This window comes from Dermacentor variabilis, chromosome 3 (genome assembly GCF_050947875.1).
Source record: "Dermacentor variabilis isolate Ectoservices chromosome 3, ASM5094787v1, whole genome shotgun sequence".
NCBI classification, from domain to species: domain Eukaryota; kingdom Metazoa; phylum Arthropoda; class Arachnida; order Ixodida; family Ixodidae; genus Dermacentor; species Dermacentor variabilis.
Window position 1 is genome coordinate 101,123,041 of NC_134570.1, and position 22,887 is coordinate 101,145,927.

The following is a 22,887-nucleotide window of genomic DNA, read 5'->3' on the forward strand; positions in this document are numbered from 1 at the left end:
GCGTACTACACCTGACTCAGAAGATCGAAGTGGTAGATAAAGAAGTAAGTTAGTCCTCACGCTGCCACCTTCTCCCCCGGCATCAAAACTGCCTTGAGTACCACACTCAGAATTTAATGAAAACCACCAGGAGTGCAATCAACGATTGACATTCCGAATGGCCGAATTTCGAAACACACGTGTGTCTTGTTTTTAAAGCCAAGATACGGCTTAAAGATAACTTTCATAATTTGCAATTCCAAAGTGTCTATAGACAGCGGCAGTCAATTTTTGATGATCAAGCGCAGGATATTTTTACATAAGGGCAAATAAATAGAAAGAGAAAGCATTGCTCGGAACTGCGATAACGGTGCGGGCTATGGTGCATCTTTAGTGCAAGCACGTCCTTCAAGAAGACTGCATGTTTGAAATAACTGTAAATTCCCAGGATTTTTATTCGTCTTTTCTTCTAGCGACAAGTCTTACGAAAAATGGTTTTGCGCGCAAAGTAAACGCTCTTACGTTTTGCGTGATGGCTTGGTTCGAGTAGTACGTTAAAGATTTTATATTGAATTTTGTTTTTCTCATGCTGCAATATCCATAGTCGGTGCAGTATAAAAAGCGCGCAGATCGGCTGAAAGTTCAGCAGTACAGCTTTCGCCTTCAGGGGACCCAACGACCAACAGCAATGGTTGCCGTAAGTTTAGGCATTTTGTATTTTTTTTTGTTAAGAAAGACCATTTCTCTGGACTTTTATAGCTTAACAACGTCACAGTTTCAGCCTTAGGGCTATGGTTAGCTTATCTGTACACGGTTTCTTAAGCACTGATGTATTTAATACTGCCCATATAATTTCTATATAATTTTGTCACTGTTCATATTAGTAACTTACTACGTCGTATACGTGAATAAATATTCGTAAGTTTATTTCTACGTCACCAGCGATAGTGGAATCATTTCTAGCCATAAAAACATCCAATAGTTGCAAATCATGTCGTATATTTCTTCCTGATGCTACATAATGTCGAAACATTTCCGTCCTCGAGGCCATCGCCTATTTAGGTGCACCCATGTGCATATCTAACACATATTGCAGGTTTTAACTAACGTTGTACGTTTCGCCAAGTTAGTTTTAGCCCACAATAATATCGTACTTTGCTTGCAGTTTTGTGCTAGCCTCGTCCTGGCCTTGGTTGCCGGCACTATGAGCCACCCTGTCCTCCCTGTGGGTGTCGGCTTCGGTTATGTGGCCGCTCCAGGCCCCCTGACCTACGCCGCCATCCCGGGCTTCGCCCCGGTGGTTGCAGCCGGTCCAGCGGTAGCCCGCGTTGATACATATCACGCGGCACCAGCAGTCGCCGCTGTTGCTGCTGCCCCCGCAACCACTGTCACTAAAGTGGACACCTACCACGCTGCGCCTGCAGTTGCTAGCGTCGCCGCTGCCGCTCCGGCTGCCACTGTAACCAAGGTCGACACTTACCCCGCAGCGCCGGCTGTCACTAAGGTAACGACAGTCGAAACCGCACCAGCTGTTGCGAAGGTAGCCACCGTTCAAGCAACACCCGCCGTCACGAGAGTGGACACCACGTATCACGCCGCCCCTGCCGTTTCCAAGGTTGCCACCGTTCATGCAGCTCCAGCCGTGACCCGCGTTGACACCTACCATGCTGCTCCGGCTGTGGCCACCGTGGCTGCTGCCCCAGTAGTGGCCGCCGCTCCAGCCCTAGCTGGGGTTGCTGCTGTTACTCACGCATTCGCCGCTGTTCCTGTATACCACGCTGCTCCTCTAGTGGCTGCCGCCGCCCCAGTGTATGGATACGGTGTCGGCACTTTGGGCTACGGCCTAGGACACTATGGCTACGGATATGGCCTTGGCGCCTACGGCCTCAACTATGGCTATGGCCTTGGCACTCCTTTCCACTATGCCAACGTCCTCCTCCGTAAGAAGAAGTGTAAGTATGATAACTAAACATTTTATTGCCTAATGAAATCACTGACTGATTCACATCGCAGTGGGCGACGTCTGCAGACAAGTGAATATTTAAATATAAGCTAAACATTTAAAGAAAGCTGTTGATATCGACAAGAGTTCGGTTGCGGTTAGGAAATGTGTCATTTCAAGAAATTTCAAACTCGAGAAGTACCCTTGTCAGACTCACGAGCATTGTTGCCCGTACAAAATTCGGGATAATTGACCAGGGAACATTACAAAGTGATTAATTAATTGATAATTTCTTTAGAGTGCTATAGAGAATATCAAGAACCACTAAGAACATTACATATTCTGTGATTATGCACGAAAGTGACCAACCGGCTAAGTAGGCCACGCAACTCTTGGCTTAAAATGATTTCGTGAAATGTCATGTATTCCCTGATTGTACACGATAATTTTTGAGACACCTCGATGACGCTAGCCTCCTGTTACTTTTCAGGAACTGAAAAAGACCCGGAAGAAATCTGCGGCTGCTCTTGGGATACCCATACTCCTCAAGTCGGTATTTTAATTAAAGCAACACTTGAGGCAAAACAAATTCCATGCATTCTGTTTTACTGTTGAGAAAATACTGGTCGCTGGCAACAATATCGAAGGCCCGGGTGATTTGCGAAAGCCAGCGTTTTCAAACTTTTGAGTCCTGGAAAATTTCATAGAATATCACTTTATTGGTGGCACATATATATCTATTTGTGTATGAATACAACAACGGGGATGCTGAATAATATCCCCAAGCGAATCAATCCTGATTAAAGTCTTTCGGCTAAAAAATGGGCAAACCTGAGAGAAGCGGTACAATAAGATTTCTGTTTCAGTAACTGTAACGAGGACCACAGAATGCCGGAGAGCATCTTGCTGCATTGCGGCCAAATATCAGACCCTTTGGACGGGCTTCATAGTATTTGTTGCTTCTGGCTATTAGATTGTTACCTAGTCGGCCTTCTACATATTGGAAATGATGAGAACGCTGATGTGTTCTTTTAACAACCTTCTTTCAAACCGCGGGAGCATAGTATTACACCGTTTTATAGCTCAAATTATTAACATTAGACATGCAGTGCATGCATTGCACACTATTTATAGCAAGAGCACCTTCGGAGGAACAGGAGCACGGGCCTGTAACCTTCGCTTGACGTTTTAAAAGAAACCTAGGTGTACAAAGCATTGGCCTTGAACTATTTGCTCAAAATACAGACAAGTCGGAGAATTCTACTCTCTGTTTACAAACAACATTTATGTTTTACGTGGCATGCCATACCATTATCAGCTTTGGTCGTGCTTCACGTGACCCTTTCCTTCGCGCAGCTATCGGAATCTGGCCTCGCATTTCTGGTGATACAACTGCCACTATATGCTCACCTTGCAAGACATGCTTCCTTCCAATACATGGAAGGCCTGTGTATGGGTGGCATGAAAATCTTTTTCGCCGAAACGACGTGCGACGCCAGATTTTCTGCGGCACAGGGCGCTTAACGCTGTCGCTTTACAATGGTGTCTGTAATAGCAAGTGCGATACACTTCCCATTAAAATACATGGGGCTGCATCGAAAACACGTGCGGTTCTGGTGGGTCAGCTTGAATTTGGGAGTGGGTCAACCGAAAGTTGCGGGTGATATGGTGGTGAGCCAAGGTAAATGTGGGGATTAGAGATGGGTGATCCAACCTGAACTTTGGGTGATATGGGGGCGGTCGAAATATGGAGTTGGGCCAACCTAAATTTGAGGGTGATATGGGTGTGGGCCAACCTAAATTTGGGGTGACATAGGGGTGGGCGAGGCTAAATTTGGGGCTGGGGCCACCTAGATTTGTGGGCGATGCCGACCTCAACTTGGAAGGTGGTAGGAAAACCTAAATTTTGGGGTGATATGGGGCTGTGCCAGCCTGAAATTCGCCGTTATATGGGGGTGGACTAACTTGAGTTTCGGGGTGGAGCAACCCAAATTTGGTGGTCGGCCAATGTGAAACTTGCGGTAGGCCAACCTAACTTTGGGGCTGATATAGGGGTGGGCCAAACTAAATTTGGCCATGACATGGAGTGGCCGAACCTCAATTTCGTGGTGATATGGGAGTTGGCCAACTTAAATTTGACGTGATTTCGTCATGGGTCAAGCTAAACATCTGAATGGTACGGGAATGGGCAAACCTAACTTGTTGCTTGGGCCATCTAAATTAGGGGTGACATGGGATTGGGCCATCATATATTGTGCATGATATGGGGGTGGGCCACATGAATTTTTGGGTTATAGGGGTGTGGGCCAACATGGAGTTTAAGGGTGAAATGTGAGTCGGTAAATTTTAATTTCTGAGAGGGCAAACCTACTTTACTGATAGTAAAACATAAATTTGAAATACGGTGTGGATGAAGTTAAATTTCAGGTCGACCGACAGGAAAAGAAAAGCACTAACCAGGCTAAACATGGGTAAATATTCACCACAACGTTTTGCGAACGCTCATTTGGTGTTGTCATTATGCACGCAGGTTATTTTGTTATCAACTGGAGAAAATAGCACATTAAGCAAGCAACAAGGTTTAAGAACCGTTATTTTTAGCGCAACTAACTGAACGATCGAGTAATCTGTGCAGGACAGTATATCAAAGGACGGTAGAGACAGGAAGTGAGAAAGCGGGGTCAGAAAAGTTGTTTTTGTGAAGCCGAGTTTTCGACAAGAGAACTTGTCTTCTTCGGCGCCCTATGTAAGGTAGCTCTGTATTTTAGAGTGCAGTGTTAGGTGGTGCCGTTGACAATTTATTGCTATCAGCTTGGATTGTTCCTAATAGTGTAGCCTTGGCGGGACGTTCAGTATAGAGAGCAATGACCTTAGTAGCTGGAACAAGGACTGCGAAGGCACGGATGGACAATCACTTTTTTTAAAAGTTCCATCACTGATTCTGTACTAAACACTTTCTCAAAATACAGAAAGCCTACGAGGAAGCCTTTTATATTGCGAACTTCAGTTTCAGAGACTGAGTGCGATCCACCAGGCGGGCCTATGATAGAAACTCAAGCGGAATTTGAAACAGAACCCGCAGGTAGAAATAAACGTCACACCACCAAACAAAAATAAAGGTTGACCGACACAACTTCGGCTCTTCATATGATATGGCACTTTGGCTAAAGGGATTGAAGAGTGTCAGTGCATACTCTGGACCACGATATAAAAGGTTCAAATAATTGGCAAGGTACCATGGTGGTGCGCACAGTGGTGGTGAAGGGTCCAAAACCGACGCTAATGTTTACAGCTCAGTTTTACAAAATGCACAAAGTGTAATTATTGGAAGAGTGCAGAAGCGGTAAGGTCATGCTTGGTCACAGTCTGCGAACAAAGGTGGCGAGCTATGCCGTCAAACATATACCGATAGCTTTCAACATGAGAAAACGTGATGGGCCATAATTTGCAAGACTGCATCTAGCGGAACGTGGAACTCTGTACCCTTTTCACAGGGTGCAGTATGTGCCCATGCCGTAAACTTACAGTGAAGGAAGCCGGTGCCTAGAATTTGAAATGAACTTGCCGAACCATTGCAAGTGAAAGGCTTTCTTTTTGTGCTTTAAGCAGGCCTCCGTTCGTGTGCCCCGCCGGGTATGATCAGTGCGTACGTGACAACAGGTGTGACAAAACGGTACTAGAATTTATACGCATACACGATAAAACCCGCCAAACTTTAGGCTTTAAGGCATGCCCGTATCGCAATGAAAAAAGGCGATGCTGTAATAAAATGAAGTCATATAATTTAGTAGGCAGTGGCGATGTCGCGTGGAGGCAGTTTCCTGGTTTCCCTGCTAAGGTTCTGACCGAAAATTTATAAATATTTTTCCACATGAAACTGTTTTCTATTTTTGTCGGCGTTTAGAACGATTTCGCGGCCTTTTATGGTAGGGGGTTTTAAGGCATCGTTTGCGGGGCGCCTACAATAGAGCACCTCTTTATTGTTGCTGTATATGGCATGCATAATTTAAATGGTGTTATTGACCATAGAGCTAAGCTTCATTTTCAGAACTGCGCATCCAACCAGTGATCCATGCCACAATAAGGCCTATTTGGAACACGGTGTGCAAGTTTGCTTACATTTTCTACAGTAATACGGTGTTTTCATTCCATGATCACATCAAAATACGAGTAAGTTACTTGTGTCGCTTAGTAAGCGGTTGTACGACTTGATAGACAAAATTTTGGGTGCTATAACGTAAAACTATTCCAAACTTTTCTATTCCATTTCTGCAATCAGCCCTCCACGATTGGTCAAAAACTTTATTGGACCACGCCTACTGCACCTGTCTGTCACGCGACTTCACGGATACCGCGATAGCGCCCGATCTGATACTATGTGCCCACGCATAATATTTATTTATTTATTTTTATTTTCAATAGTGCCAGTCTCTTTATCGAGACCATAGCAGGTGGGCATATTGTTACAATGTAAGCGTTGATACAACATTTTTCATAGAACATTTGTATACAAAGTACAATAAACTAGATACGCTACATGTAGCTACGCAGTACAGTCTGGAAAAATACAAAATGCAAAAAAGAAAGACATCATTTCATACATATAATTTGAGAAGTCAACTATAACGATAAAACAGATGTTATAAATACAATAAATTGTCATTCAAACAATCTCGTGAAATATAAATACAACACAACCATTTACAACCTAAAAGTGTTTAACTTAATACACTATAACATAACATAAGAGATAGATCTAAACAATGTAAAAAACAAATTTGCATACGAATAAAATATTTCTAGCAGTTATTCCTTACTCTTTTTTGTCATGTTACTAAAAATTGAAGGCGAGTCTATATCAGCTATTGCCGAGTCGAGGTGCTTCCACTCCCTAACAGCAGTAGGGAAAAAAGAGTATCTAAATGGTGTCCGTTTTACAAGGGTACTCGACTAACATATTATTATGCTTATGGCGTGAAATATGGGACGTAGAGAAAGTAATATATTTTGAACAATTTATGTTAAAGCGGTTGTGCAACAGGTTGTGTATGAATTTTAGACGAGCTTGCTTTGCTCTGTTTTCCAGTGTGTCCATTCCGGATGAAGCCAGGAGTTCTGTGGGCGAGTCAGTGGTTTTGTACTTGTTGTGAATAAACCGTATTGCTTTCCTTTGAACTTTTTCCACTTCGGTTATGTTTGTCTTTGTGTGAGGAAACCAAACCGTGTTGGTGTATTCTAGTACTGGCCGCGCAAAGCTTTTATAGCGTAGCAGTTTGATATGACTGGGAGCACATTTCAAGGACCTTTTAAGGAAGAAAAGCTTACGGGTGGCTGCTGAAGTGATGTTGGCAATGTGCTTGTTCCCCTTCAAGTCAGATGCCTGAGTCAGTCCTAGATACTTGTTTTGCTGAACATTACTTAGGGGTGTACCATTGAGAAGGTAGGTGAATCCTGACTTAGTCTTCGTTGTTGTTAGTACTGTTGTCACTGATTTCTTGATGTTAATATACATTTGCCATTGTTCACACCAGGCATTTATCTCGTTAAGGCATCTATTCAAATTAAAGTGATCTTCATAACTTCTTATTTCTTTAGATATAATGCAATCATCTGCGAAAAGCTTTATGCTGCATGCTATGTTATTGACGATATTATTGATGTAAATTAAAAATGGTAAGGGCCCCAAGGCCGAGCCCTGGGTAACGCCAGATGTGACAGGAACTGTATCAGATGATGCTTCATCATGGAAAACAAACTGTGAACATAGTGAAAAAAATTCCTAGCTCAGGCTGTAGTGCTTCCATTTCCAATAATTGACTCCAATTTTGCAATTATCTTGTTGTGAGACACACAGTCGAATGCTTTGCTGAAATCTAAAAGTATTATATCTGTTTGACCGCCGTTGTCAATAGTCTGTGCTAGGTCATGTATAACTTCAGTCAACTGTGTTACTGTTGACATCCCGTGCTGAAATCCATGCTGATTGGCTGTTAGTATGCCATTCTCTTCAAAATATGTTGTTAGGTGTTTTAAAATTATATGCTCTAGCATCTTGCATGATGTACTAGTTAGTGATATCGGTCTGTAGTTGGAAGGAGAGTTTTTGTCACCTGATATATGGATTGGCATTATCTTTGCTTTTTTCCAGTCATCTGGCACACGTACGGTTGAAAGTGATATGCGATAGATAATGCCAAGATACATGCTGCACCATTCTGCCATTCGCTTTAAGAATTCGTTCGGGACGTCGTCAGGGCCACTACATTTTTTCGTCTCTAATCCGAGTAGAAGGTTAAAGATTCCTGAGTCAGTCATGTTTAGTTAGTCGATACTGAAACCTGTAGAAATTATGCATGATTTGACTGAACAAGAGAAAAATAGTTATTTCTGATTCGACGCCTTTTCGCCATTAGCCTTAAGCTATCGGTAAAATATCTTCGGGCTGCACCCAGTTCACCTGCCTGCCACGTGACGTCACGATACCGCAAAAACTAACGGCGTCAATGTTACGTGTACGCGTTAAAGATGCATTATTATGCCGAAAGAAGCTGAATTTTCTTCTGAATAGCCGCAGGCTACCCCGTTCCGTAGGGAATAAAAGATGGCTGCCGCCGATCGCTCAGGCACTGGCTACTCGCACGCGCCGAAGAACATGGGTATATTTACGTATAATAACACTTTTTGCGGGGCCGTTTAACGTTTTCCAGCCTTTTCGGCACGTTTACGACCTCTCTCAGCAAACTTTTCTTTGCTGAGGGTCCTTTATAGCGGCATTATTAACCTTCTGTTGCATGCCGCCGCAATTTCCGACCATACAAAGCAATAAAAGTAAGGGAAAGCAGACCAATCACCGACGGCGGCACCACCCTCTTCATCTGGTTACCAATTTTCAGTGCAGTGGCTGGGCCCCATCGAATTCCTATCCAGTTGAGCGTGCTCCTCGCCTCTTGTCAGCCAGTTAGACAAGACAAGCCGCTCAGTGTAGGCAATCTTGTTCGTTCATAAAGCAAAAAGTCACTCCTATGAACGAGGAGAGCATTTGATTGGTCTGTTCAGAAAACCCTGTGGATGACCACCCGATGCTTTCGTCGGCGGTTAGGCAAATTTGATGTCAGGATATTGGAATAAAAACATATTAGAGTAGAGCAGCGGTGACGTAGAGGCAGAACACCCGCCTCACGTGCAAGAGGTCCGTGGTTCGAATCCCGGTGCCGCGCAATTTTCCACCGGATTAAAAAAATACGCGTGTTGATAAAATTGCACAAACAGGCCTGGAGTGTGGCCTGATCCCGGTGACCAGAACCGGTAACGCACTCCCTCACCAGTACTTGGTTCAGTACTTGGCCACAACCTCCTATATATGAACACAACAATCAAACCCCGGCCCTCAGTCCGCAGCAGCTGCGAAGCAACTGACCACAGTGGCGGTCAGACCTGCGACGCAGCAGAGGGTGCGAAGAGTCACTGGCTCCGGACAGGCCGCCATTGGAATATGAACCTGGCAATGTTTAACGCATTATCTAGTGAGGCGAGTGCTATTGGAGGAATTAGAGGGCAGTAAATGGGATATAATAGGGCTGAGTGAAGTTAGGAGGCCAAAAGAAGCATATACAGTGCTAAAAAGCGGGCACATCCTGTGCTACCGAGGCTTAGCGGAGAGAAGAGAACTAGGAGTCGGATTACTGATTAATAAGAATATAGCTGGTAACATAGAGGAACTCTATAGCATTAACGAGAGGGTGGCAAGTCTTGTTGTGAAACTTAATAAGAGGTGCAAAATGAAGATTGTACAGGTCTACGCCCCTACATCCAGTCATGATGACCAGGAAGTCGAAAAGCTTCTATGAAGACGTGGAATCGGCGATGGGTAGAGTGAAAACTAAATACACTATACTAATGGGCGACTTTAATGTCAAGGTAGGCAAGAAGCAGGCTGGAGACAAGGCAGTGGGGGAATATGGCATAGGCACTAGGAATAGTAGGGGAGAGTTATTAGTAGAGTTTGCAGAACAGAATAATATGAGGATAATGAATACCTTCTTCCGCAAGCGGGACAGCCGAGAGTGGACGTGGAGGAGCCCGAACGGCGAGACTAGAAATCAAATAGACCTCATACTCTGCGCTAACCCTGGCATCATACAAGATGTGGACATGCTCGACAAGGTGCGCTGCAGTGACCACAGGATGGTAAGAACTCGAATTAGCCTAGACCTGAGGAGGGAACGGAAGAAACTGGTACACAAGAAGCCGATGAATGAGTTAGCGGTAAGAGGGAAAATAGAGGAATTCCAGAACAAGCTACAGAACAAGTATTCGACCTTAACTCAGGATGAGGACTTTAGTGTTGAAGCAATGAACAATGACAATGTTGAATGACAATGAACAAGCAATGAGCAATGACAATGTTGTGGGTATCATTAAGGAGTGTGCAATGGAAGTCGGTGGTAACTCCGTTAGGCAGGATACCAGCAAACTATCGCAGGAGACGAAAGATCTGATCAAGAAACGCCAATGTATGAAAGCATCTAACCCTACAGCTAGAATAGAACTGGCAGAAATTTCGAAGTTAATCAACAAGCGTAAGACAGCTGTATAATATGGATAGAATTGAACATGCTCTCAGGAACGGAGGAAGCCTAAAAACAGTAAAGAAGAAACTAGGAATTGGCAAGAATCAGATGTATGCTTAAGAGACAAAGCCGGCAATATCATTACTAATATGGATGAGATAGTTCAAGTGGCTCAGGAGTTCTATAGAAATTTGTACAGTACCAGTGGCACCCACGACGATAATGGAAGAGAAAATAGTCTAGAGGAATTCGAAATCCCAAAGGTAACGCCGGAAGAAGTAAAGAAAGCCTTGGGAGATATGCAAAGGGGGAAGTCAGCTGTAGAGGATCAGGTAACGGCAGATTTGTTGAAGGATGGTGGACAGATTGTTCTAGAGAAACTGGCCTCCCTGTATACGCAATGCCTCATGACCTCGAACGTACCGGAATCTTGGAAGAACGCTAACATAATCCTAATCCATAAGAAAGGGGACGCCAAAGACTTGAAAAATTATAGACCGATCAGCTTACTGTCCGTTGCCTACAAACTATTTACTAAGGTAATCGCAAATAGAATCAGGAACACCTTAGACTTCTGTCAAGCAAAGGACCAGGCAGGATTCCGTAAAGGCTACTCAACAATAGATCATATTCACACTATCAATCATGTGATAGAGAAATGTGCGGAATATAACCATCCCTTATATATAGCTTTCATTGATTACGAGAAAGCGTTTCATTCTGTCGAAACCTCAGCAGTCATGGAGGCATTACGGAATCAGGGTGTAGACGAGCCGTATGTAAAAATACTGAAAGATATCTACAGCGGCTGCACAGCCACCGTAGTCCTCCATAAAGCAAGCAACAAAATCCCAATAAAGAAAGGCGTCAGGCAGGGAGATACGATATCTCCAATGCTATTCACAGCGTGTTTACAGGAGGTATTCAGAGACCTGGATTGCGAAAGGGGATAAAAGTTAATGGAGAATACCTTAGTAACTTGCGATTCGATGATGATATTACCTTGCTTAGTAACTCAGGGGACCAATTGCAATGCATGCTCACTGACCTGGAGAGGCAAAGCAGAAGAGTGGGTCTAAAAATTAATTTGCAGAAAACTAAGGTAATGCTTAACAGTCTCGGAAGAAAACAGCAATTTATAATAGGCAGCGAGGCACTGGAAGTCGTAAGGTAATGCATGTACTTAGGGCAGGTAGTGACGGCGGATCCGGATCATGAGACGGAAATAATCAGAATAATAAGAATGGGCTGGGGTGCGTTTGGCAGACATTCTCAGATCATGAACAGCAGGTTGCCATTATCCCTCAAGAGAAAAGTATATAATAGCTGTGTCTTGCCAGTATTCATCTACGGGGCAGAAACCTGGAGGCTTACGAAAAGGGTTCTGCTCAAATTGAGGACGACGCAACGAGCTATGGAAAGAATAATGATGGGTGTAACTTTAAGGGGCATAAGAAGAGAGCAGATTTGGCGAGGGAACAAACGCGAGCTAATGACATCGTAGTTGAAATCAAGAAAAAGAAATGAGGGCATGGGCAGGACATGTAATGGGGAGTGAAGATAACCGATGGTCATTGAGGGTGAGGGACAGGATCCCAAGGGAAGGGAAGCGTAGCAGGGGCGGCAGAAAGTTAGGTGGGCGGATGAGATTAAGAAGTTTGCAGGTACGGCATGGCCACAATTAGTACATGACCGGGGTTGTTGGAGAAGTATGGGAGAGGCCTTTGCCCTGCAGTGGGCGTAACCAGGCTGATGATGATGATGATGATGATGATGAGAATAACTTTATGTTATAGGGCCCAATATTTCGACTGGGTTATTTTAGGAGTGCCTTATCAGCCGATTTTATTCAAATAGCATTGCAGAAACCACACATCTGCTCCCGAAAGGTTTGTCCACATACTATGGTATCAGCTTGAAAGTAACGTTAAAGTAACGATATGAATATTCCCCGAATTTTATCACTTGCACATCAAGCATGATGATTGTAAGAGTAATAATGATGCTGTGGAAGTTACTCTGCTGTCAGCAAACAAACGCCACAGGACATTTCTCCATCCCTACACCTCATTCACATTTAGCGCGCGAAACTGCTGGTGTAGATCCGTGCATAAATTGAATTTTTTTAGACTGAATAGCAGGGGCACGTAACATGGCAGATCGTAACTCTACTATCCGGTTTCGAGGTGTTTACTTCGTGGTTCAGTTTGAAGCTGTGATGCTAGGCCGTTTGGTTAAAGGAATGCGATAAAACACTGGTTCTGCAATCGGGATAGTTTTGCAGCTAAGGAGAAATACAGCTGCACACGTATAGTGATCCGTGGCTTTGCCTTATGAAACACAGGTCACGCCTCGTGATCCATACCTCAACATTCCGCAAGCCGATCAGGACACAGTCTACAGGGTAATAAACATTTATCGTGCTACATGCTTTCTAAAAAATATATAATGAACGAACGAAACCAATATTCAAGCGATACTGACGCCCAGGAATATATATAGCCGGAACTTTTCGATTATGAGAGATTCGACTAAAGTTTCAAGCTACGCAGTGACGGCGAGCGTTGCTTTGATTTTGTTGTTGTCGTTTTGCTTTCTTTATTTTTCAGATTACTGTCAAAGCATTGGAGTGTTCAAAAGTTGGTTTTGTTCAACCGCCATATTATGTTACGCAGTCTGTGTCAGCATATTTCGTCGTCATCTTGTTTTGCGTGTATTTCAACCTGTATATGCCGGGTATGCTGTTTTCGCTTTAAACTGAAAAAAAGAGAAGCAATAGGAACGACGAATTAGGGGCCAAATTCGCAAAACTTTTATTTCTTCTGTGAATTTGTTTTTTATTTATTTTTTTATTTAACAATACTGTAGGCCTTTGCACAGGCCCAAACAGGAAGTGGATTGTAATATACACACATGAGCATGGGAAAAACAGGAAAAAAGAAAAAAACAAACAAAATATATAAAGGAAAAAAAACTGCCATACAACAGCACTGGTATTCAACACAAGACACTTTTTTGTTTCACATGAATCAGGGAAAAAAACAATTGCAATATTAGTCGTATAATATTCTTATAGTGGATCTATAAAACACCACTATTCAGCACATTGCAATATCTACATTTGAAATCATAAGGCAGTATGCAAACGCACGTGGACTAGTGTCCAATCACTCAACCAATGCATTACCTTTGAACTACGCTCTCAAATACTTTCATGAACAGCCAAAATATGGCTCCAATTTCGCGACAAAGCCATCCACAGAATTTGATTCTATAATTTCCTGTGGCAACGAATTCCAGATTTCAATTGCCCATGGGAAATATGAATATCTAAACGTGTCGCACTGTGTCGGATACTGCCTGATGTGTTTATCTGGCAGGTTCTATTAGAGTGTCGGTGTGGTGGTTGCACGTAATCTCGCTTATCTATATTAATGTTGTCATTACATAGCATAAAAAGAAATTTCATGACAGCCACACGACGCCGACAAACAAGGGTAGGCAGTGCTGCCTGGCTTCTAAGAGCACTTACGCTTTCGTGTCGAGAATACTTATGGTATATAAATCGCAACGCTTTATTTTGAATACTTTCTAATTTCTGTGAGAGTCCTTTCTGGTGCGGGTTCCACACTATGCTACCATACTCAAGAATTGGTCTTACTAAAGTTTTATATCCTGTTAGTTTCACATAGGATGGTGCTGCAGTTAATTTTCTTCGCAAGAAACCGAGTGGTCGGAAGGCCTTCGTGCATGTATTATCGATATGGGTATTCCATTTTAACGCGCTTGTAAAGGTTATGCCTAAATATTTTACTGTGTCAGTTTGTATTAAATCGTTGCCCATTAATGTATAATTGAACCTAAAGATCGACTTTCTATGAGTTATGAGTTAATTGCGCCAATGGTGCGTTGTCCGTGCGCACAGTATGTCCCGAATCCGGAATGGCTCATCCGAGCAATTCTCTCAGTTTCTTCATTTGGCTGCAGGTTAATGGGACCAACGAAAATAAATTTACGAGGCTATTACGATCATGGTTAGTAGCAGCCGCGAGCCTACATTCCCTCCGATGAAAGCCGCCTGGTGACGTAAAGGTGATGCTTTAGCGTGCCGTCACAGCAGCCTTCATTTTTTTGCGAGAGTACTAATTTGCTCACTCTGCGACGCCACAGTCAGCAGGAACCAACGGCCGAAAAACGGTGCGAAAATTAAGTAATCTAACTAAAGGCAGAAAAGTCACCACGGTCAGGATTCGACTTTCTGCCCAAAGGTCACAGCTACTGCTCCGAAGCCGAGCGTACTGACCACTGCGCCACTGTTTCTTTTTTTTTTTTTGCATTTGCTTAAGGTATTTACATAATGGCGGAAACAGTTATAGCTGCGTGTACAAGCACAGAACAAGCACTGCACAGTAAATCTATTAGAGCAAGCAACTCACTCAAAAGGAGGCAGAGGCTGCACTGCTTCAACAATGGGTACCAGTTTGGTTGGAAGCCTCTTTGATGTTAGTCATTCTTGTGAAATCGGCTGAATGAAATGTGACTGCAAAGATACAATTGGTTCTTAATTGCGGTCTAATAACTGAGTTTTCGACTGGCTGTGCATGTCAAAAAATTATCTAGTTTTGGGACGTTCTCCAAATGACCTTTAAAGAGGGAAAAGGGAAAAAGCTGCAACATTACAGCCTAAAACATAACGAAGTAGCATTAAACTTAGCAATATTTCGCCGCAACACTCAAATCACGCACATAACTCAGCGACACACTCAGTGATAAGTAATGCCCTCGCATTTACATGCCATTATAATTGCTCAAGTGTCCCCATATTTTCTTTTTTATTTTCTAATGGGCGTCCATTTCGATTGAGAAGAGGGCGGATGCGAAACCCTGGGGTAGCCCAATCCCTGCCGTCTTCGCGCACTGGCCTCTACTATGGACAAGCCTGGCAAATTCGGCGATGGAAGCGTGGGGTCCTATCTATCTTGTGAATTTTCGCTAAATGTTCATCGGAGCCTTGCAATAAGAAAAGGCAACAAATTTGTCTCTTTGTATACTGGCGTTCCAATTTTACATGCACCTTTTATTGGCTGCATATTCAAGTTGACGTGTGGCGTTGTTCTTTTGTTAGCATTTTTTTAACATGTTGTAATACAGCTGGACAGAAGTGGACGGAACACGCCACACAGAGCGCAATGTAGCAACTGTTTATTTCAGAGTTTTTCCCAAGAAACTTGATAACCAACTGGTACTATTTGCAGCTCTATTTGTTGGACTGTTTACTAAAGCTTTCTTTTTGTGTATGAAACGCCACTGTAGAGCTGCGTTTAGAAATAATTCCGCTGATCCTAGCTTGGCGAAATTTTTGGAAACACGGCTCTGACTTCTCGCTCTCAACCAGTGGGATTCTAGGACGTTAAACACCAAGTTTTCATTTCATTTTTGATTTAGAGCATTTATAAACATCCCTTAACTCACTCAAGTACAAAAAGACAGGAAGGCAGACTGCGTTGACAATCGTTTTCTATACGTTCAGCGGTCTATCGAGGCGGTAAAGCACGTTATAGTAGTGTTCTACATGTACGCGCAAAATCTCGAAAACAAGCGTATCTGCAACCTGCACTGAAACAGCCGCTGAACTCGAAGCGTGATACAATACAGACCATTGTTAAATGTTCTTTTATTATAGGGTACAAAAACGGTCAGTTTCTTTGAAGTTCATTATGAATTCCGCACAAAGTGGACAGCGACACCAAAAGAAGGCTCAGCACTTTTCATGGGTGCTTCTTTCTTCTATTCGTCATCCCGTTTTCGCTGCATTTATAATGTACTGTTGTTCCTGGTTAGCACGTCGGACAAATGTGTGCATCAGAAACCCTGCAGCACTGCTTAATCGTGTCGGTCATGTCCGAATGGCAACTTGTTGGTTTCTTCTCATTTAACCGAAAAGAATTCCTTGCTTTGCTCTCCTTAAAAAAATAGACAGTCGCGTTTAGGTCAAGTAAGCAGCAAACCTCAAGTATATTTCTAACTTCAATTAAAAGGATACGACTTCAGCTTGCTGTCTGTATAGCTTTCCCTAAGCAATTTTAGACGAATACCACTGTTTGTAAAGATCCTGGAGGCTATTCTTTAGGAGAATAAAGTAAGGAGTAAGTAAGAGGCATCAGCTAGCCCGGATCAGTTCAAGAGCGTGTGGTATAGTAGTCAGGTGGTGTTTTTCGCGAAGGCGCAGTGGGAGTGGTGGGCCAAACGTCAACATTGCCATAGCAAACGAGCCTCTGAAGCTTTCGCTGCGGCCCTCAGCCTCGTAAAAGTGCAATATTATTTGTCAGCCCATGTATTTTGCGCAGTAAACTCTGTTAGCGAGAAAATCTTAGTTTGCAGTGTGATTCTCATGCTTGTACGTTGTGTTTGGGTCTGTGAGTGTGAGTGTCCGTCAGCAACAGAAATACTCACGTAATCATGACGCTTGTCTCCGCCTTCTTCAAAGTACAACGGATACACACAAGAGCGCGTGGGTTCAACTAAAGCTTTTACAGAAGTTTCGTTGGCTCTTTCTTAATGCTCGTAAGCAGCACACATTTCCGGCGGCTCGTGGCACTGCAAGTTCAAAGCTCGCGCCTTTCTCCTCCAGCGAGCTGACTGGAGACACACCAACATGGCTGCATTTCCGGTTTAAAAAACGTGACTTCAGAGGCTTTCCTATTTTATTTCTTTCCTCCTTGTTTAGGATCCTTATTCTTGAAGTTTGGTTCCCTCTGCATGCAATATATACTGTCTTTAGCCATAACCATTTTCATGTACGTAGAAGTCACGTACAAAGTATGATCATTTTAGCTGCATCGCATTATGACAAAACCAAAATAAAAGAGTCGGGGACGGTCTTGTATATGTCATTTTACTGGACCAGTAAACGTCATCAGCGTTACCGGAAGTGTCGATACATTTTATTACGGCGAATAGCAGAATCAAGGTAGGTGGTACCGCCAATCGTGTTTTTTCGCACTTCACACTTTCGAACAGGTAGGGCAAGACGTAAGGTACGAAAGTAGATGAAGGTGAACACCCAAGAAGGCGTACCTCCGATGGAAGCAGTACTACATGCTATATACTTCGGCATGGCCGCTTTGCACTAGCGAAGAGATATTATGTACTTGCAAAGCACGAAGACGAAGGCTATTTTGAAGCGAAAGGCGCGCCGAAGAAGACATACAGAAAGGCCTAACTATATGTGCGCGTGCCGGAGCACGAGAGCTTGGCCACACGCGCCTCACGCATGCACTGACGGTGCCGGACAGATCGTGCACGTCGAAGCGCGGCACGGACAGGGATATCTTCTCGAGGCAAATATAGGTGCTCTGACTACTTCACAGAAGTACGAAACGATGTCTACCTATGCGAAAATAGTGAGCTAAGTGGGCGCGCGTTGACGCGCGTCTTGTAGGTTCTAACCGCCATTCCTCGCGAGGCGCGGCAAAAGCCAGGCGCGCGGGTGCGAGTTTTCGCCCGCCAGCAAGCGTGATTGTTGTTTTGACTTCGGGGTAGAGGACGAGAGACGTATTCTCTCCGCAGAAGAAAAAGAAAGGAAAAACTTTATACAATATTTACAGATAGTGTATGATAGCGTACCGTCTGATGCGCTCTAAGAGCGCATCAAACCGACTGGGTGGCTGGAGGCGACTCTCTGTCTTCACAATGGGCCGGTTCTTCCTTAAATCCCTTTGGCGACTTCTCGTCAGCAGGAACCAGGCGGGGCGGGTGCTCACGTGAACCACGTCGAATTCTTGATTCGTCGCGGAGAAGTTGGAGCTCCCGTCGCTTCGATGGTAGGGGTGTAGTATAGCAGCTACCGTCGCCTCGGTGATTGGCACGTAGAATGGCACAAAAGCCTACAATCACACAAAGCGTCTTGTGTGGTCAAATCTCTCTCATGTGTGTCGTCGTCGAGGTGCCTCTCACCTCAGAATATGCTAAACCAGCACGCTTGGTTCTCCATCCTAACGACGAAAGCTAACATCGCGAACTATTTTTTTGCTATGCCACATGCGTGTGTCAAGAAGTTTGACCGGCAATTGTAAAGTTTCTTCCAACAATTTCTGCAAATAACTTTAACGCTTCGATATTTCGTGTTTCAGAGAAGTGACGGTCATAGCTTGTATTTCTTTATCGCTTTTACTTGTTGCTTCAAGTGTTCTTGTGACAATTTTCAATACACCTAATTTTTCTAAATTTTCGAGCACTCGTAACGTCTGATCCAATAAAGTCAATATATCTGTGCACACATTCTTATTCATTGCAAATTGTCGCATATATAATATATTTTGTTGTTGACATATACCAGTGTCGAAAGCCACGAAGCTGTTCGATGCCAGAAGGACGAAGTTGAGGTGAACCCATGTATTTACTAACAATCTTTGCCACCATGAGTAAGCCGCCACGCTTTTGGCTACCCTAGGGACAAGCGTTTCCTGTAATAATTTTTATAGAAGACTCTATATGTGCTTCAAACGCCAACGCACAAGCGCTTCGACACGCTCTTTGTTTGGTACGATATAACTGTTGCCTTGCAGTTCTCGTGCTGGCTGTGAAATATACGATTTTGTGAATCAAATCCGCAACGATCAATTGTGAACTCTGCACAGGCCACCTATCGGAAAGGTCGTCGACTTTCACCTTGTCGTTTTGCTAATGGATGACACTGCTGATAGTGAGTTCCTGTTTGTGCACTCAAGCTGCATATTTTAATGAGAGTGAGCTGGACTGGTTGACACTGTGCAGTATTTGCCAGGCGTACTCATTGAAGTGACACTGGAGGTTTATTGATATTTTCCAGTGGTGCCAACATGTTGACGGAGGGAGGGAGATATCTAAGCATATTAGGGGTGGGGCGCTTATTTAAATCTTCAGTTCTCTGTAATATATTAATGGCATCAGGGTATAACTTCAGTCGGGAAGTTTTGTTCTTTAATTAATGTTTATTGTAATAAGGGCTGTTTTTGCTATGACATAAAGCCGAATTTTGAGTCGCGGAATGTCAGACATATGCCATTTAGTCATTAATGCACAGAGCTCGTTACTAGACAATATAAAAAAAAAGAAATACAAAAATAAATTCTTGCGAAATCAAATATAATGCTTTCCATGAGGTGCGAATATTAAAAGAAAAAAAATCTTCCGAACTGTCCGAAGCCAAAATTCACCGCATGAAATTTCGTTGCATGCGCGACACACGTGCACGCTTATGGAAGCAATACTCACGCCGATGTGTTCGTTCATTTACATTTTGAGCAGACGAAAAGTCTTCTAGCGAGTGTTTTGTTCATGCTGTGGCCAAATGCACGGGTTCTCGTGCCTGGAATGTAAGTTCATGGAGGAAATGTCAGACGTTATTGTTAGCGCGGGGCATACCATATAATATTGTGCACACGACTGAGAAGCCTTCTTTCGGTTTTTGGTACACCTAAATATATTCATCTCGCAAGCAGTGGCACTCGATTACCAAGTTAAGAGAACGGCAACGAAATTTTAAAACGATGTAATGACTGTTCATCTGGAGTAATTCATTTTTTTTCACTGCAAACACTTACTTATTTTTTGCGAGGATAACGGCTGCAATTTTGCAAACCAGCAAAGCACTTTATCTTACTAGAAACGCCAGTCACGCTTTTGACAAAGGCACGTCGCCATACCGTAATTTTAACGCAAACTCTGTACTTACAGATAAAGAGTGTTTCCGTGCATATGAGTTTCTTTAGTATTCTTGTAAGAAGAATGGTACAGTTATTTATTGTGTCTGTATTTGCAACCCTTTCTTTCAGTAACATGGAAGCGTTTGTTTACTTCTACAAGGACTCTCATTTTCCGAGTTCCCAGCTAATTGTTTCATTTGCAGTATGACTCTAAATAAGTGCATTTGGTTTGCTGTGCTGAATCATCTATAGTGGTGGGGGTCGTGTTGGGGGGGGAGGAATTTTGTTACCGCACGCAAGCTATCATCATCGTTAATTTACCCATAGTGTCAATATCGCGCTGATTCAGATATCTCTGCTTACGTTTATTTCTCGCTGTCTTCAAGAAAGCCTTCGGGACATTTGGGCCATTCTGCATAACTTTTTACGGTAACTTCTTATTCCGGTGTATGTTTATAACTTACGATGTTTCAGAGATTAATCGCAACGCACTGATTTAATTCGCTCAATCAGGGATATTACTAAGCCCATTCTGTCGAACTGTCTCGTTCAAACAACAGCCGTATTTATTGACAGATGTTGCTGCAACGAACTAATATTGATAGGTACTACAGCTATATTGTCACGCTCAGGAGAGCGTTTTTCATCGTATTATCACACTTAACACCTTGTCGCTGGGTAAAAAACGGGCTTGATGTTTACATAATTTCTTTAACAATCTCGCGGATTCTAAAGGAGAAAGGTCGTGTCTAATCCGATGAAACGCGCGATAAGAATGCGTTGTGCATTTTAAACTGCCCGCCAGCACCAGTGGTCAATCGAGAATGCACTGTAACTTGTTTATAAATAGCTGACGGTGCGTTGATCGCTGAATTAAGCTTCATTGCCGGCGACCGCTACAGAAAGCTTCTTTTGAGAAAGCTGCACGTTCTTGTGAACAGCACAGCATTGACAGCCGCATAGAAATGTTTCGGATTATTACTCAAAGAAAGGCATGTAGATTTATGCGCAGTACAAACTGTTCTGAAACAATGTACATGTTACACTATAACAATTCGGAGATTGGTTAGTGCCGACAATACTTAAAGAAATTTTGAATGGGTACCCTTAATTTATGTAAAATTTATAAAACAAGTAGATACACACAGATAGCGCTCGAGCAATGTCTTTAACAACAAGGTGCAGGACAAGTATGCTGCCCAGTGAAGTCAAATACTGAGTTATTCCCCTGTATACGAAGAGCTTTTATTGCCGATAGATAGTTTGAAGGCGGCCAGGTAGCGTGACTATATTTACAGGTACTTGAACATTGTTGCAACAGCAGTCTGAATAATAGGAAGCAAGAAAAAATACCACAATACTTATTTAGGAATTCGCAATTAAACGGACTAATAAGGAAATGTTCTTACCAGTCGCCGTTAAGTATGCTTGCTAGAAACACGAGAGCATATATTTAATAATTGCGCATACAAAATTTCATCCACATTTTGCCACTGGCAGCAAGCACATACCTCTCTGACAAGGCCTTACATTATTATGTCAGTGTGTATCACAAGTAATCCATTGAAATTCTTGTATAGGTTGTTTACCTTAGACGCGCGACTACCTCCGCGCTATATATAGCTCAGCCATGAGCCCGAAACCGGCTAACATAATCTTTGAGCACTCACAGCAGCCGCTCACTCCACCGTGGCGCGCATGAAAAACACAGGAAATTCCCACCCCGCCTCGAAGCTGCCGTTCTGAGTTCAGTTTGCTTTGAATACCTGAACTCATAGGTGGGTTCAATCTGTTTTTAGCGTCAGTGATATCGGTTCCCAGAGATCAAGAAGCTTGCGACACGTGGCAGCCGGTGGGTCAGTCAACACTACTACCATTCTCTACCGTGTGTGAAACCTGAGTGGAGCAAGGGAAAGCGGCATTGCTGGAGATAAAGAAAGCAAACTCGCCTAATAATCCAGAAGAACCTGCCTTGCTTGCTAAACGTGCAGTTTTTATTATACAAAGCAAAAACGAAAACTGACTTTCTCAGACCACTATAAAATGAGAGAGACTGCCGTAAGGTAGCATCAGTTGCTTTGCTTCCACAACTGCTACACGCTCCAGCCATGGTAAGGACTTGTCCCTATATCGTTCCACCAATTTCACGTTGCATAGATGGCTTGGGGTGGTACTAAAATTGGACATATCAAATTAAAAGCTACACAATACGTTTTTGCTAGCTATGGCTTCTTGAATAAGGGAATCTCCAGATGTCGTGAGACCAAAGCCCAATTTTTGAAGCTTCCGATTTCTCATGGACTACAGGTTACCTAGAAATCTGCGTTGCTGCGAACTGAGTTCGATTGCTACAAATGCTGACAGTGTTACTTCTCAAATGTTTTTCCTAAATCATGAGCATTAGCCTTACAGTGAAGAACACAACAGCTGACTCACTGCTCAAGCTGTCACGGCTGTTTGCATCTGCTAAAGAGAAAACCGCAGGACGACACGCTTGCGTGTCTGCATTCAGATCACCCAAAACAAAGTTACAGAAGGCCGCACTAAGTTCTTTATATGGAAGGCTTGCACATACCATTCCCAATAACATACTCGTTAAGGAATATCTAGGCACAATAGTTTCACTAGTTCGTACCTCTCGAAACAGTTGGAAGCCAAGGTATACCAATGCCCTTGTCTTTTCCCGGCAGTCCTCGTGTCTCCGTGCAAA

General features: G+C 43.3%; 1 protein-coding gene across 1 annotated transcript; it reads left to right on the plus strand.

The window, feature by feature from the left end:
* The first annotated feature begins 1,183 nt into the window (after positions 1-1,183).
* On the plus strand, positions 1,184-1,948 carry LOC142574632 (uncharacterized). The gene has a single exon (XM_075683672.1). It carries the CDS (start codon positions 1,184-1,186, stop codon positions 1,946-1,948), a length of 765 nt encoding a protein of 254 aa, XP_075539787.1.
* The last annotated feature ends 20,939 nt before the right edge of the window (positions 1,949-22,887 follow it).

Coding starts and splice junctions, on each gene's coding strand:
- LOC142574632 (XM_075683672.1), top strand. CDS start 1,184: ATGAGCCACCCTGTCCTCCCTGTGGGTGTCGGCTTCGGTTATGTGGCC.